We start from the raw sequence: 17,612 nt of genomic DNA, 5'->3' as shown, positions 1-17,612 counted from the left end.
ACCCTTCAGAACTGAAATGAGGAATTCTTTTTCAACCAGAGAATGGTCAATCTGTGGGACTCATTCTTGCAGGACAGGTAAATGAATGTATTTAAGGCAGAGATTGGTTCTTAATGAGTAAGGGAATCAAGGGTTAATGGGAGAAGACAGTAGAATAGGGTTGAGAAATATATCTGCCATGATCTGAATGATGGAGCAGACTTGATGAGCCAAATGGCCCAATTCTGCTCCCATATCTTGTAGTTGTGGGGAAGCTGTTATTCAATAAGTTATAGTCGGGCGCTTTGATAAGTTCAAGGTAATCATGCAGCAGCAACATGATTTTGTGAAATGAGGTAACACATGCTGTGGGTAAAAGTTGGATGTACTATATTTGTATTTTCAGAAGCATTTAATAAAGTGCACCATCAAAGATTTTGCGGAAAATAAAAGTGTGGAGGCTAGCATATTAACAGAGAAGGTTGGATTGCTAACAGGTAACAGAGCCATAAAATGCCTCTCTGATGAAGGGTCTAGGCCCGAAACGTCAGCTTTTGTGCTCCTGAGATGCTGCTTGGCCTGCTGTGTTCATCCAGCCTCACATTTTATTATCATAAAATGTTTATCAGGTTGAGAAAGTGCACTGAGTAATGTGCCACAGGGATCAGGGCTGAAGTTCAATTGTTTTCATCCAAATGATTGATATAAATTGTCGGGCTGAACATATGCTGACTGCACAAAGATAGGTAAGGAACAAAGTTGTAAAGAAGACAAAAGGATGATGCAGTGGGTTATTTACCGGTTAAGTGAGTGGTTGAAGATCTGGCAAATGGAGTATGACCTGCAAAATGTGAACTTGTCTATTTGGCAGGAAGAATAAAAAGGGAAGCCGAAAAACCAAAGAATTGCAAATGCTGGAAATGACGGGGGGAGAAACCTCAGAAATTGCTGGATAATGTCAGCATGTCAGGCAGCATCTGTACAGAGAAAGCAGTTAAGATTTTGGGTCCAATGACCCCTCTTCAGAATCGAAGAAAACATATATCTAAATAGCGATAGACAACATTGCTTGAGCGCCCTGTTCATGAATCATGTTATTTCTCACGAGGAGAATTGCTGGTTTGTTTTATGAGGAGAAGTTGAACAGGCCAGCCTTGTATCTACTTGAATTTAAGTCAGAAGTCACCCAACACCAGGTTGTAGTGCGTGTGATAATGGGAACTGCAAATGTTGGAGAATCCAAGATAATAAAATGTGAGGCTGGATGAACACAGCAGGCCCAGCAGCATCTCAGGAGCACAAAAGCTCCTGAGATGCTGCTAGGCCTGCTGTGTTCATCCAGCCTCACATTTTATTAACCATGTTGTAGTGCAGCAGGTTTATTTGAAATCACCAAGCTTTTGAAATTTTGTGATTTAAATAAACCTATTGGACTCTAACCTGGTGTTGTGTGACTTCTGACCTTGTCCACTCCTGTCCAACACCTGCACTTGCACGGCCTGCTGGAATTTCGAGTAAGCGGTGACTTAATTGAAACACATAAGATCCTATGGAGTCTTGAAGGGGACATATTTCCTATTATGGGATAAACTAGTGGTCACTGTTGATAAATCAGGCATTACCCTGAAAAGATGGTGGAAGCCAAGTCCTTGAATTGTTTTTAGGCAGAAGTCGATTGTTTAACAAGAGTCTGAGGGTGAAAAATTATTAGTGGTCATTGAGAATGTGGATTTTAGCTTACAGTCAGATCAGTCATGATCCTACCGAATGGGGGATCAGACTTGAGACTCTGAATTGACTGTTCCTATTCCAAATTTGTACATTCTTTTCAAGCAGTCGTATAAGGGTGTGTGTATGGTCAATGAAGTTGATTTTTTTTATTGAAATGAAAGCTCGGCTGAATCAGGCTTAGATAGGACAAATTATTAAGGGCAAGAGGGTAAAAGCAAAATACTGCAGATGCTGAATGTTTTGAAATTAAAAACAGAAATGTTGGTATGCTGAAGTTAGGTATCATCTGTAGAGAGAAACTCATCTAATGTTTTACGTTGATGATCTTTCATCAAAACTCAAGTGGAACTTTAACTAACTGAGTACTGGAAAAGACTGGCGCCCATCATAAATAGGATTCCAAAAATTAGTGAAAAGGAGATAATGGGCAGAAAAGAGCTGACTGGTGATCAAAAAGCAATTTATGCCCAAAGGCAGGGAGCATTCTGATGAACTAAAAATAATTTATACTTCTCTTCACCAAGGAAGATGATGTTACCAAAACCATCTAAAAATGATACATTTCAGATGATGCATGGGCTCAAAATTGATGGAGGGGTTAGCATAAGGTTACGCTGGCTCAATTTTGAAATTGACATTCATCATAACCCTCCTTGATGCCAGACTAGTGCTGGAAAACTGAAGCAGTGTAAATGTTAATTCCAAAAAGGATATAAGAACACATCCAAACCCAGCATCTATAGGTTGACAATTTTAACCTTAGAGGTGGGAAAGCTTGAAGAATTGATAACATAGGAGAAAATTAGCAGTTGTTTGGACAAATGTCAATGAACTCAAGAGCAGTAGCATGGATCTCTGTGGTAATATTGTGTTTCATTAATTTGCTTAGTTTTTTTGAGGTCACGAGGTTGATGAGCTTTATTCAGTTTGTGTGATGATTTTCAAAAGGCATTTAATTAAGTAATTTGTCCACGATGTTAGAAAACATGGAATAATACAGCAAAATGATAAATATGAAATTGGTTGAATGACCGCAACCAGAGAAAGTTTAAGAGCTGTATATTATCTAAATAGGGAAAACTGCAGCACAGAGGAATTTGGGGTGGGTCCAGATGCATGAATCACAAAATGTAACAAGGAGGGCGAGTAAAACATTGGCCTGTATTTCAAAGGGAGTGGAGTAATAAAGACAGGGAAGTATGGCTAAAACTAGGCAAATCACACCTGGAAGACAGTGAATAGCTTTGATCATAGTTTTGATCATCCCTTATCTAACGAGAGAGATAGTGGCATTAGACTTTTGAGAAGATTTGTAGCTCAGGTTGAGGTTCTGGATGTGAGTTTGTTTGCTGAGGTGGAAGGTTAGTTTTCAGACGTTTCGTCACCATTCTAGGTAACATCATCAGTGAGCCTCCGACGAAGCGCTGGTGTTATGTCCCGCTTTCTATTTATTTGGTTAGGTTTCCTTGGGTTGGTGATGTCATTTCCTGTTCTTTTTCTCAGGGGATGGTAGATTGGCTCCAAGTCAATGTGTTTGTTGATGGAGTTCCGGTTGGAATGCCATGCTTCTAGGAATTCTCGTGCGTGTCTCTGTTTGGCTTGTCCTAGGATGGATGTGTTGTCCCAATCAAGGTGGTGTCCTTCCTTATCTGTATGTAAGGATACGAGTGGCATTAGAGGTAGTCTACGGAATGGTGACTAGTTTGATTTTTGAAGTGGAGGAATTTTCTTATGGGAAGTTGAATGTTGGACTTGAACTCATTGGAGTGTAGCAGAAAAGGAGGTAACCTTATCCAAATATACAAGATTCTTAGAGGACTTCACATGGTAGAAGCGGAAGGGTTGCTTTGCCTTGTGGAAGAGCTGAAGACCAGACGGCATAATCTCAGATTAAGGGTTTGCTCAATTAACAGAGAGATAATAAAGAATTCTTCTCTGACAGTCTTGAATCTTTGGAGTTCTTTACGGCAAAGAATTGTCAAGCCTGGATCATTGAGTATATTCGAGGCAGAGATGCAGTTAATTTCAGTAAGTAAATTAAGGGGCATGGGGAAAGGGCAGGAAAATGGACCGATAATGCCATTGAATTGTCAAGCAAACTCAATGGACTTTTTCTTTTGCCCCTACAATTTCTGGATTTCATGGCTTGACTTAATAGTGGTGTAATTTGAATCAGCCATATGACCTACTGTTTGTCCTGTTTATGGTGTTAATGAAGTGCTTATGGGAATAGCTAATAATTTACCAATAACTCTCACCTGCCAAAGAAAACCCACCAGGGCAGAGGTTTTGACTTGAAATTGTTAAAATCAGTATTGAATTTGGAAGACTGTACAGTGGCTAATCAAGAGATGATCCTATACTTTCGTATGTTGGGTTTCGTTAGATAGGTGACTAGGAAATCAGATTCTTGATGTGGTAGGAATGGAGGTGTTCATTTGGTCTGACCAGTTGAAGAACAACTGCTCATAATAGTAAGTTAAAAATAACAAACAGCAAATCCATGTACTAAAATAAGCAGAGGAAAAATAACAAGCATGTTGCTGTTTTGCTGCAAGAGTCTTTGGGAACTTGAGGGAGCAGAAGAATAAAAGGCAGGTGTTGCATCTTTTGCATGGGAAGTTTTTGTGTGAGAATGTGAGGGAGTATTAGGGTTGATAGAGATGTGGACTAGAATGTTCCTACACAATGCTGAAAGAGATTGGTGGCGAGGTGGCAACTTCAGAGGATGTGCTTGGTAACACAGAAATGAGGAGGATTATCCATTGACATTGAGGGTGCCACAACTCGAAGTCACGGAAACCCCAGGTGATTTTCTTCACTCTCACCCCATTTCACACGTCCATCTGTTAATCATTAGAATCTATATTTATATACTATTCAAAAACTTGCTTAATGAAATTTGATTTTTGCTAATTGACAATTGACTTCTATCATCAGGCTGGACTGTAAGTTTTGACAAATTAAAATCGCCAAAAAGACCAACGTGTAATTGTTAGTGTCACGCTATGAATTATAGTTAACAAGATGTAGAGCTGGATGAACACAGCAGGCCAAGCAACATCTTAGGAGCACCAAAGCTGACGTGTCGGGCCTAGACCCTTTATCAGAAATGGGGGAGGGGAAGGGGGTTCTGAAATAAATAGGGAGAGAGGCAGAGGTGGATTGAAGATGGACAGAAGAAAAGATAGGTGGAGAGGAGACAGACAGTCGAAGAGGCGGGGATGGAGCCAGTAAAGGTGAGTGTAGGTGAGGAGGTAGGCAGGAGATAGGTCAGTCCAGGGAGGACAGACAGGTCAAGGGGCGGGATGAGGTTAGTAAGTAGGAAATGGGGGTGTGGCTTCAGATGGGAGGAGGGGATAGGTGAGAGGAAGAACAGGTTAGGGAGACCGGGACAAGCTGGGCTGGTTTTGAGATGGGTTCGGGGGAGGGGAGATTTTGAAGCTTGTGAAATCCACTTTGATACCATTGGACTGCAGGGTTCCTAAGTGGAATATGAGTTGCTGTTCCTGCAACCTTCGGGTGGCATCGTTATGGCACTACAGCGGGCCCAGGATGACATGTCATCTAAGGAATGGGAGGGGGAGTTGAGATGGTTCATGACTGGGAGGTGCAATTGTTTACTGCAAACCGAGCGTAGGCGTGGTCCCCAAGCCTCCGCTTGGTTTCCCTGATGTTGAGGGCGTTCTCAACCACTGCGGGGTGGAGGGGGCATATGTTGTGGTCCTGGAAAAATGACACCTCCTCTCCAACACGTCTCTCACCTTCCTGGACCTCTGTCTCCATCTCGGGCAACCACCTAGAAACCGATACCCATTTCAAGCCCATCGACTCCCACAGCTACTGAGAATATACCGCCCATCCACCTTCCTGCAAAATTGCCATCCCCTATTGCCAATTCCTTCGCCTCCGCCACATCTGCTCCCAGGATGAGGCATTCCACTCCCATACATCTACATCCCAATCTGCAACTCCCCCCACGCCCCACCCCCCCCCCCACCCCACAACCCCAGGCAGTGCTCGAGAACGCCCTCGACCGTGTCTCCCGCATTTCCCGCTACTCATCCCTCACACTCCATCCCCACAATAACAGCCATAAAAAAATCCCCCTCGTCCTCATGTACCATCCCATCAACCTCCAAATCCAAAGCATTATCCTCCGACACTTCTGCCATCTGCAATCTGACCCCACCACCAAAGACATTCCCCCCCACCCCCCTGCCTTGTCTGCTTTCTGGAGGGTCCACAACCACTCCCTCTGTGACTCCCTTGTCCACTCCACACTCCCCTCCAGCCCCACCACACCTGGCACTTTTCCCTGCAATCGCAGAAAGTGCTGCAAATGTCCCCACCCCTCTCCCCTCACCTCCATCCCAGGCCCCAAGAAGACTTTCCACATCAAGCAGATGTTCACTTGCACATCTGCTAATGTGGTATACTGCATCCGGTGTACCTGTTGTGGCCTCCTCTACATTGGGGAAACAAGTGGAGGCTTGGGGACTGCTTTGCGGAACACCTACGTTAGATTCGCAACAAACAACTGCACCTCCCAGTCGCAAACCATTTCAATTCCCCCTCCCATTCCTCAGACGACATGTCCATCCTGGGCCTCCTGCAGTGCCACAATGATGTCACCCGAAGGTTGCAGAAACAGCAACTCATAGTCCGCTTGGGAACCCTACAGCCCAATGGTACCAATGTGGATTGCAGAAGCTTCAAAATCTTCCCTCCCGCTACATCATCCCAAAACCAGCCCAGCTCATCCCTGCCTCCCCGACCTGTTCTTCCTTTCACCTATCCCCTCCGTCCACATGAAGCTGCACCCCCTTTTCCGACCTATTAACCTCATCCCACCCCCTTAACCTGTCTGCCCTCCCTGGACTGACCTATCTCCTCCCGACCTGCACTCACATCCTCACCTCTTTAACTTGTCTGCCTCCTTTCCACCTATCTTACCCTCCATCCATCTTCAATCTGCCTCCCTCTCTCTCCCTATTTATTTCAGAATCCCCTTCCCCCTCCCCCTTTTCTGAAGAAGGGTCTAGGCCTGAAACGTCAGCTTTCCTGTTCGTCTGATGCTGCTTGGCCTGCTGTGTTCATCCAGCTCTACACCTTGTTATCTCGGATTCTCCAACATCTGCAGTTCCTGTTATCTGTGACTTATAGTGTTATGTTTTTTCTCAAGTACCAATTCCCTAGATGGCCAAGTAGCTCAGTTGCCTAGGCAGATAACCTGTAGGTCAAAGTAACGTCAACGACAGAGGGTTCAGTCTTTATTTTGGCTGGGCTTATTACCCGCCACCTCACTCCACCTTTTAATAACAAAGTAATTCTCTTGTGGTGCTCATGATAAGGTCACAACGTGTCGGAGCAGAAGTAGCCTCTTCAGCTCATTGAGTCTTCTTCATTCCATGAGCTGATGGCTGATCAGATGATCTTCAGTAGAGTTGATTTAAAAATCAACTTGGTACACAATGAAAAGAGGCTCTTCAGCTGATCGTATCCAAGCATGTTATTAAACGCCTGACAACTCTGATTTTCCAGCACTTGGTCCATATCTTTTATGCGATGGTCCTTCAGATGTTCACCTGAACAACTTTTAAGTGTTCTGCCATTGCTTTCAGGAAGTGTATTTCAGATAACCACCACCTTCTGAGTGAAATAATTCTTCCTTAAATCCCGTATAAACTTCCCATTCTATGGCCCGCTGGTTGTTAGCACTGTACTAATAGGTTCTTCCTATCTATTCGCCTCAATTTTATAAACCTCAGTTCAGGTCCGAGCTCAGCCTTCTCTGTCATGAGGAAAACACCCCCAGTCTGTCTCGTCTTTTTCCATAACTTAAAAGATTCCAGCCTGGGCAAAATCCTGGTAAACCTCCTGTGCCATCTCGAGTGCAATTGCATCCTTTCTCTTGTTCAGCGACTAGGACTGCACGTAGTATTCCAGCTGCGGCTTAACTACATGTTATAAATATCCTGTTAACCTTCTTAACCAACTTATCCACATGCTTTTTTTCGGGAAAGGGTCTAGGCCTGAAACATCAGCTTTCCTGCTCCTCTGATGCTGCATTGCCTGCTGTGTTCATCCAGCTCTACACCTTGCTATCTCAGATTGTCCAGCATCTGCAGTTCCGACTATGTCTATCCACATGTCCTGTTGCTTTTAAGGATCTGTCGATGTACACAGAGGTCCCTCTGGGCTGTATTTCCAGGGGTCCCACCATTCATCATCCACACGCTTGTCTGGTTAGTCCCACCAAAATGCATCATCTATACTTTTCAAGATTAAATTCCATTTATTGTTGTTCAGCCCATCTGGCCAACCCATCTGTTATCATCCTCTGTTCCACAACATTTCTCCTTGCCATTTACACCACCAGCTTTTGTGTTATCAATGAACATGTTGAGCAAACCTCTTAGACGTGTGTTGAGCACGAATGTGCACAACAAGCAGCGAGAGACCCAGCACCTCTGAATAGCCACAAGACACAGGCTTCCACTTGCAAAAACAATCTTCAATCACCACGCTCTGCGTCCTACCAATAAACTAATTTTTTGCATCCCATTTGCCAAATTGCTTTGGATACCATGAAGTCTTATCTCTTGACCAGTCTCTCTCAAAACATTTAAGTCAGTGCATCACCTGCACTGGCCTCATCAACATGCTGAGTCACTTCCTCAATAAGCTCAAATCTAACCGGTCAGACATAATCTACCCCTGACAAAACTGTTAATTATCATTGATTAATCCTTACTTCTCCAATTGGAGATTAATTCTATCCCTCCGAAGATTTTCCAAAAAGAGTCCCTCACTCATCTATAGTTTTAATCCCTACCACCCTTGAATAATGATACTACATTAACTCTCCTTTTCATCCTTGTTTCAGCTTCTAGAGAAGATTGTAAAATTAATCTTGACACTCCTGCAATCTTGCCTCTTTAACAGCCTGAGATACATTGGGCTTGACAATTTGTTCAATTTTTAGGCGCACTAAGACCTCTAATACTACTTCCCCCGGAATTGCAATGTGTTCAAATACATCACAGTCCCGATTTCTATACCTATGCCATGTTTCTCTATAGTGAATACAGATGCAAAGTACCCATGTCTAACCTCACTGCCATCTTCTGGCTCCACAAAGTTTGCACTTTGGTCCTTAATGAGCCCTGCTCTTTCCCTGGTTATCCTCTTGCCCTAAGCATATTTGCCTTTGGACTTTATTTTACCCACGAGTGTTTCTTCACGTGCCCTCTTCACTTTGCTAATTTTTCTTTTAAGTACCTCTTTTGCTTTCAATATACCTCTTGGGCTTCAGTCGTTTTGAGCCCTCGGTATATACAATAAGCTAGCTTTCCTTTCCTTATCCAATCTTGTATAATCATCAACATCTAGGGTTCTGTGAACTCGTTTCTCCTATCCTTGATCTTCATGTTGAACCTGCATTTCCTATTTCAAGACCTCCCATTGCTAAGATTAAGATTTTTGTCCAAGTTTCTACTCTGAATCCACTTTGGTCAGGACCTGTTTTATTATACTAGAATCAACCTTTCCCCTATACTGAGCCTTTGCTTTAGGTTTGTTCGAATACTTTTAATTAGAAGAAAATATCAATAGGTTTAATGCTTTTTATTCAATTGTCACTGAAGGCTGTGAAAAGTAACTGTCTAACACAGTCCTTGTGGAACTCCATGATAGTGTGTTATTAATTATTTATACAACTAAAATCTACCATTAATTCTATAAGATTCCGTGACAATACTTAACTGCCTTGTGTGAAGTATTTAATAATGTCTGTCTGTAACTGATGCTACATTAGTAAATCTGATAAATTGCTCTGAGACACAACCAAGTTGGTAAAATAGTACCTTTTCCAGAAGCCTTGTTGATATTTACTGGTAAATTTTTTCTCTGGATATTTTTATCAACATGTTCATGGAGTTTTTGATTGTTTCCAGGGACCTGCATGTTGCCAATATTTATAAAGGACATAAAGTCAAAGCAGTGTCATTACAGATTCATTAGCTTCATTAATTGGAAATTAGCATCTTTTTCTTAAATTCATTCATGGGATGTGGGAGTCACTGGCTGGGTCAATACCGATTTCTAGTTGCCCTTGAGAAGGTCGTGGTGAACTGCCCTCGAATTGCTGCATTCCATGCACTACAGCCAGACCCATGATGCCGTTAGTGAGGGAGCCCCAGGATTTTGACCCAGCAACATGAAAAAGAACTGCAACATGTTTCCAAGTCAGGGTGTGAAAAGCTTACAGGGAACATTCAGATGCTGGTGTTCTCACGTATCTGCGGTCCTTCTTCAAAATCCATGTGGTTTGGAAGGCACTGTCTAAGGAGCCTTGGTGACTTTGAACAGTGCATCTTGCAGGTTCTGCACGTTGTTGATATTAAGCACTGGTAGTGGAGGTGCTTGGTGTCAATATTTGCATGTTACTGTTTGGTGAATACTGTTAAATCCAGCAATCTCTTTTTTATTAAATCTTTGAAGTTGATCATCAAATTATTAACTTCTCTGCACCCAAATTTTGTATCAGTGATAATAGGTACTGCAGATGCTGGAGAATCCAAGATAATAAAATGTGAGGCTGAATGAACACAGCAGGCCAAGCAGCATCTCAGGAGCACAAAGGCTGACGTTTTGGGCCTAGACCCTCCGAAACGTCAGCTTTTGTGCTCCTGAGATGCTGTTGGGCCTGCTGTGTTCATCCAGCCTCACATTTTATTATCTTGCACCCAAATTTTAATGCCTTTCGAAATGGGCACTAGTACTGAAATTTGTAGGACATTTATTTTCCTTGAAATTGGCAGAGTTTTGAAAAAGTTGGGTCAGAAGGGAAGATGGTATCTTAATGGTCTTGTCACTGAATTAGTAATCCAGAAGCCCGGTTAATGGTTTGAGAACATAGGTTGAAGAAAGTTAATGCAATTTAAACTTAATTAGTTCTTAACAATGTCCTTTGGCGAATATCACCCATCCTTACCTGGTTTGGCCTGTGTGAGTGACAACCCACAATAATATGGTAGTAAACTCTTGCTGCCACTTACGTGTCCTCGTAAAGGACTCAGTTCAAGGATATTTCAGGATGGGCATCACATTCTGGCTTTACCTGAAACTTATGAAAGTTTTTCTTATAAAACCTGTAAAGGGATAATTTCTCTTTTCAGTTACCTCTACATAATGTTTTAGGTGGATTACGACAGAGTTAACTCTGATTATTATGAATCAAAAGTGAGCCCAAATGCATTTAATGAATTGAAGAGGGAAAATAGACTGTTTTGCAAAGATTTTTAGTCAGTTCTTTTAACTAAACTATCACTTGATAGAGTGCTCTTACAGAATAACATCAGCATCAACATAATGTATGAAAAGTGAACTCTTAACAATCTGAGGAGCCTCTTCTGTTAATATGCACAGTTCTTATTTTTGCATAATTTGTGTTCTTCTTGTCTAGAATTAACTTGTAAAGACAAATGAAATCATAATGTAGTAAGAAATAGGAGGGCGACTGGCCATTTGGCCCCTTCAGTTATTCAGTAAGATTATCGCTGATGTGATTGTAGCCTTATGCACTTTATTGCCAGTCCCTGAATAACCCTTTCCTTTCTTGCAAATAGGGGCTCTGGAAACAATTGAATAACAGTGGTCCTGTTGAAAATAGTTGGTTTGTTTGAAATTAACGTTGCCTTTTTAAAAATAAAATATATCCATGATTTAAAATTCATGTGAATCTGTATTCCTAGTTTTTAAAATAACATGCCTAATTGCAATGTTTTTTTTTCACAGGCTATGCCTGTCGCCATTTCACAGTTTCTTCAATTATGATGGGTATGTATTTTCAACAAGAGTGTCATGAGGGAACTGTATGCAACTTGCCTTTTCTTTTCTTATGTTCAAACTTGACTATTTGCAGCCTAAAACGTTGCCTCTTATAAATAGCCAGTGTAAGTAATTTTTCCATTTTCTATCAATATAAAATATTCATGTATGTTAGGGAAAATACTGTACTAAAATCTACAAAACTGAATTCCCAGTTAAAATGCTTAAAAAATTATTGAGCCGAACTTATTTTCACCCGTTATTATAGATCACAGTCTGTTGATGATAATCGGTCATCAGACTGAAATATGAATCGGACCAATTTCTCACAGACAGTTAAATGGGTAATTTGCAGAAGCGAAAGAGGTTTTTGTTTTAATACTATGTGAAGGAATAATAAGTTTACAAAAAAACTGGTGTTTGTTTAGTATCTTTCCCAACCACAAGACATTCCAAAACGCTTCATGGTCAACTAAAAGCAAAGTCCAGTGAACTATTCCCGGAGTTTTTGTTGTAATAGAATAAAGCAGTTTACTGTATCACTATGAAATATAAACCTTGTCCTTTTATAGATGCAATGCAGTTTTATCATAGATGCTTCACTTCAAAAGTGCTACAAATATAATACGTGCACTGTATCAAAATGACTCAACCGTAACTAAAGAACTAAAAGCCGGAGCTGAGACAGCCTTATTTTAGTTTCTTTTACTTGTACCAGAAATCCATTTGAAAAATCATGTTCAGAGTTCCGTTATTTTCAGTTATATTGTAATGACTTGTATTTTACGATGGTTGATTCCTCCAGCACATCATCTTCACGTAACAGGCATTTTCTTGTGATTGCAAATGTCTTACTTAATTCTGGCATTGCAAATATTCATAAATTCAAAGGAAATTGCTGAGAATTTTAACTCGCATTGTCCGGAAACCAAGATTCCAATTTGTCTAGATTATGGGCTGGATTGTAATTGAACAATCTACAACCTAATCTCAATCAATTGGAAGATAACCATGATTGTGGTAAATTCCTAATCAGTAGCGCAGCGTGGTCTGGTAGAAGTTGGGACAATGGCTGTTTTTCTGTTTGAAAATCCGGGAAGAAAAGACTGAATGTATCCAAAAATGAATAGCCCTGACAAATTTGCCACAGTGATTGAAAGTTATGTTCCATAATTTGAATGGGACTGCAGCTGCCAAAAATCCCTTTTGATGATAAGGACTCTTAATTGATTGTTGTGATTCCAATTTTAATGTAATTTGTTCAGAAAAGTCCACTCATTGCTGCTCTTGACCTAGTCATAGAACATAGAACATTACAGCCCTTTGGCCTTTGATGTTGTGCTGACCTGTCATAGCAATCTGAAGCCCATCTAACCTACACTACTCCATTTACGTCCATATGCTTGTCCAATGACGACTTAAATGTACTTAAAGTTGGCGAATCTACTACCGTTGCAGGCAAAGCGTTCCATTCCCTTACTACTCTCTGAGTAAAGAAACTACCTCTGACATCTGTCCTATATCTTTCACCCCTCAATTTCAAGCTATGCCACCTCGTGCTCGCCGTCACCATCCTAGGAAAAAGGCTCTCCCTGTCCACCCGATGTAACCCTCTGATTATTTTATATGTCTCAATTAAGTCACCTCTCAACCTTCTTCTCTCTCAGGAAAACATCCTCAAGTCCCTCAGCCTTTCCTCGTAAGACCTTCCCTCCATACCAGGCAACATCCTAATAAATCTCCTCTGCACCCTTTCCAAAGCTTCCAAATCCTTTTTATCATGCGGTGACCAGAACTGTACGCAATACTCCAAGTGCGGCTGCACCAGAGTTTTGTACAGCTGCGGCATAGTCGTCAGAGTATCTACAATAGTTTGTACCGCTTGCTTCAGGAAAACATTTACACTCCTATCTCGTTATGCTGTGGGCACTCCCTTTCGCTCACCAAACGTGATAGCAATCCTGAGTAGTTTTTGATTTGCGAACACACGAGGTAGAGAGAGAGTTGTTTTGTCTTTTGCATTTTTAATAAAAAGCTGGTACTTTTTGCTAACTTCCTTACAGAGCGGACTCATGTTAACTGTGAAATTACAGGTGATGTTGCAGTTGTGCGATTTAATACTCCAGATTCTAAGGTAATAGCTTATTTTATCTTGTTGGTATCATTTTGTTGATGCTGATATTGAATGCGTAGAACAATCCATGTGTCTGTTTTAATGAACAGTAAAGGAAATATGCATTTGTTTAGCCAATTGCATGTTACTGACTCGCAAAGCATACTTCAACAATATACATCATCATGCTGATTATTGACTCTTGAGTCAAAAAGACAATTCCTTTAAAGTTCAGCAATATTGAAGTCAAGTAAGAATTACAAGCCCAACATTAAACTAGCATTTGAATGAATGTTAGATCAAGGGCCGTGTCAAAATTTGATGTTTGGAGAATCAAGGCAGAGGAGAAGTCCCCCACTGGATACAGTAATACCAAAATGATGGAAGATTGTTGTGCTTGTTGGAGACCAACCATTTCAGCCACAGGAGTTCTTTAGGATAGTTTCCTTGGCTCAGCTATCTTCAGGTCACTAATCTGATATCCAAAATAAGACAAGATGTGGAGTGTTCTCTGATTATTGCGCATTAACAATTCTTGAATATCCAAGTAGTCTCTGTCCTTGGCAGCGACACTCGAACAACATCGAGATGAGGTCTAATGATAGAAAGTAACGTTTTGTACCAACCAAGTGGGAGGCAATAATCATCTCCAGTGGAGAGATTCTGGTTTCTCTTTAACATGCCATAGGTGAATTCCACCCCCCGCCCACCGCCTCCAATCATCAATAGCCTCAGTTAGCATTGACAGGAAGCTGAATCAAACCAGTCACCTAAATAGTGCACCTACAAGACATTTCACAGTTTCTCATTCAAAATCTTACATTGCGATCCCTGACAGTTTTGAGTGGGTGCCTGGGCCACTCCCAGTGTTGCAACTCATACTGCATTCTTGAGGGCATTTAGGGCCATAGAGTCACACAGCACAGAAACAGATCCTTCAGTCTCATTCATCCATGCTGACCAGATATCTTAATCTGGCCTACTCCCATTTTCCAGCATTTGGCCCACATCCCTTTAAACCCTTCCCAATCATCTACCCATTCAGAGGCTTTTCAAATGTTTTCGATTTAATGTTTTAGAAAGATTTAGACAGTTTTGAACAGTGGTCCAGGAAATGGCTGATGAAATTCAATGTGAGTAAATGTGAGGTTTTGCACTTTGGAAAAAAGAATACAGGCATGGACTATTTTCTAAACGGTGAGAAAATTCGCAAATCAGAAATGCCAAGGGATCTGGGAGTGTTGGTCCAGGATTCTCTAAAGGTTAACTTGCAGGTAGATTCCATGATTAAGAAAGCGAATGTAATGTTGTCGTTTATCTCCAAGAGGGTTGGAATATAAAAGCAGCGATTTGCTTCTGAGGCTTTATAAGGCTCTAGTTAGGCCCCATTTAGAATACTTTGTCCAATTTTGGGCCGCACACCTCAGGAAGGACATATTTGCCCAGGAGCATCTCCAGCTGACACGGATGATCCCTGGAATGGTAGGTTTAGCATATGATGAACGGCTAAGGATCCTGGGATTGTGCTCATTAGAGTTTAGAAGGTTGAGGGGAGATCTAATAGAAACTTACAAGATAATGCATGGCTTATAAGGGGTGCACACTAGGAAGTTGTTTCCGTTAGGCGGGGAGACTAGGACCCGTGGGCACAGCCTTAAAATTAGAGGAGGTAAATTTAAAACTGAAATGAGACGACATTTTTTCAGCCAGAGAGTGGTGGGCTTGTGGAATTCATTGCCACAGAGTGCAGCGGAGTCCGGGACGTTGGATGCCTTCAAAGCAGAGATGGACAAATTCTTGATCTCAAAAGGAATCAAGGGCTACGGGGAGAGTTCAGGGAAGTGGTGTTGAAACGCCCATCAGCCATGATTTAAATGACGGAGTGGACTTGATGGGCCGAATGGCCTTCCTTCCACTCCTGTGTCTTATGGCCTTATGTTGTAGTTGTACTCTGCCACTTGCTCGGATAGCTCGTTCCCTACACAGGCCACCCACGGTGTGAAAAATTACCCCTCAGGTCCCTTTTAAATATTTTTTCTCTTACCTTAAACCTATGCCCTCTAGTTTTGGACTTGCCCGCTCCAGGGAAAAAGACCTCAGCTAATTCGTTATCCATGTTGCTCATGATTTTATAAATTTGTATAAAGCCACCCCTCAGCCTCCAATGCTGTCGGAGGAAAAAGCCCCAGCTTACTCTTCTCCCAAGAACTCAAACCTTCCAGTCCCGGCAACATCCTTGTAAATCTTTCCTGCACCCTCTCAAGTTTAAGAACATCCTTCCCAAAGAAGGATGCCCAGAATTGTAGATAACAAAGTGTGGAGCTGTCTGAACACAGCAGGCCAAACAGCATCTTAGGAGCAGAAAAGCTGATGTTTCGGGCCTACACTCTTCATCAGAAAAAATTGTACATGGTGCTGTAAAAGAGGACTCACCAAAGACCTGTACAGCTGCAAAATGACATTCTACCTCCTATACTCACTGTTTTGACCAATGAAGGTTAGCTTGCCAAATGCCATCTTCACTACCCTATCCACTTGTGATTCCACTTTCAAGGAACTTTGCACCTGCACTTGTAGGTCTCCATTGTTCGGCAACACTCCCCGTGACCTTACCGTTAACTGTAAAAGTCCTCTCCTGGTTTCTCTTACCCGAATGCAACACCTGTCTGTTATCTAAATTTAAACATCATCGATCACTATGCTTGTTGGCCCTGCTGATCGAGGTCCCATTGTGTTCTGAGATAACCTTCTTCTCTACGCACTACACCTCCAATTTTGGTGTCATCTGCAAGCTGAGCAACCATTCCACTTCTACCCATATCCAAATCATTTGCATACATGACGAAAAGCAGTGGACCCAGTACTGATCTTTGGCTACACAGCTGGTCACAGGCCTCCAGCTCAAAAACCAATCCCCTCTCACCACCTTCTGTCTCCTACCTTCAACATAGTTTTTATCGAATTGGCTAGCTCCCCTGAATTCCGTATGATTATTAGCTTACTAGCCAGCCTATCTTGCGCAGTCTTGTCAAACGCTTCATTGAAGTCCGTATCAACAACACCTACTGCTCTGTTTTCCTCAATCTTCTTTGTCATCCCTTCAAAAAACTCAATCAAGTTAGTGAAATTATTTTCAAAGGTGCTGGTAAAAGCCTGTGTAATACTTGATATGTTTCCACATTATATGATTCCTACATTGAAGTTCAAAAAGGAAAAGTCTGCTGATTACATGCATCTTGACTCCCAAATGTGTTATTGGCAAAAGACCAACTAATATTATTACCAGTGATAAATGTCCTTCCTTTAAGATGGAAGCGATACCTTATTCTTTCGCTGCCTCAAACACAAACTTTGTATTCGAAATTAAGGATTGTGCTTTTCAGAAAAATAGTGTAATTTGGTTTCCTTTTGATGCTGTGTAGGTTAACACCCTGTCTAAAAAGCTACAATCGGAGTTTACTGAGGTGATGAATGAAGTTTGGGCAAATGACGGTGTTCGAAGTGCTGTTCTTATTTCATCAAAACCAGGCTGTTTCATTGCTGGTGCTGACATCAAGTAGGTTGCATTTTGAAATATAGTTTTGGAATTCAGCTTCAGTGTAAAGTGTGCTTTATATTGAGTATTATTTGTGTATGATCCTCCTTACTTAAAGGGAGATGCAGAAGCAGTAGTGTTCAGGTTCACAAATCTTTATTTGCCGTGTAGGTTTAATTTCTTAGGGTCTTCCCTAATTGTCCCTTGATCTGAGCAGCTTGTTCAGACCACCTTAGAGGGAAGTTAAGAGTCAACCATATTGCTAGAGGACTGAAAGACCATCACTGATCTGATTACTTGTTATTCTTGCCTACCCCGGGTAAAATAATTCCCAGAATCTAACTGGTGCGGCTGCCTTGCAGAACCAACAAACCAAGCTGAAGTAAATTAGGATCGTGCTGTGATCCTGCCTCTTTGGGT

General features: G+C 41.7%; 1 protein-coding gene across 2 annotated transcripts in view; it reads left to right on the top strand.

The window, feature by feature from the left end:
- Nucleotides 1–17,612, top strand: part of LOC125452665 (trifunctional enzyme subunit alpha, mitochondrial-like) — a 117,877-nt gene that overhangs the window by 10,822 nt on the left and 89,443 nt on the right. For both annotated transcript variants that reach the window (XM_059645684.1, XM_048531328.2), the window contains exons 2-4: nt 11,512–11,553; nt 13,608–13,678; nt 17,080–17,213. In XM_059645684.1, coding sequence (XP_059501667.1) covers nt 11,512–11,553; nt 13,608–13,678; nt 17,080–17,213 — 247 coding nt within the window. The remainder of the gene's footprint in view (nt 1–11,511; nt 11,554–13,607; nt 13,679–17,079; nt 17,214–17,612) is intronic.

This window comes from Stegostoma tigrinum, chromosome 4, assembly GCF_030684315.1.
Source record: "Stegostoma tigrinum isolate sSteTig4 chromosome 4, sSteTig4.hap1, whole genome shotgun sequence".
Classification (NCBI taxonomy): Eukaryota; Metazoa; Chordata; class Chondrichthyes; order Orectolobiformes; family Stegostomatidae; genus Stegostoma; species Stegostoma tigrinum.
The sequence above is the reverse complement of the archived record's forward strand: the minus strand, read 5'-3'. Positions and strand labels throughout refer to the sequence as shown.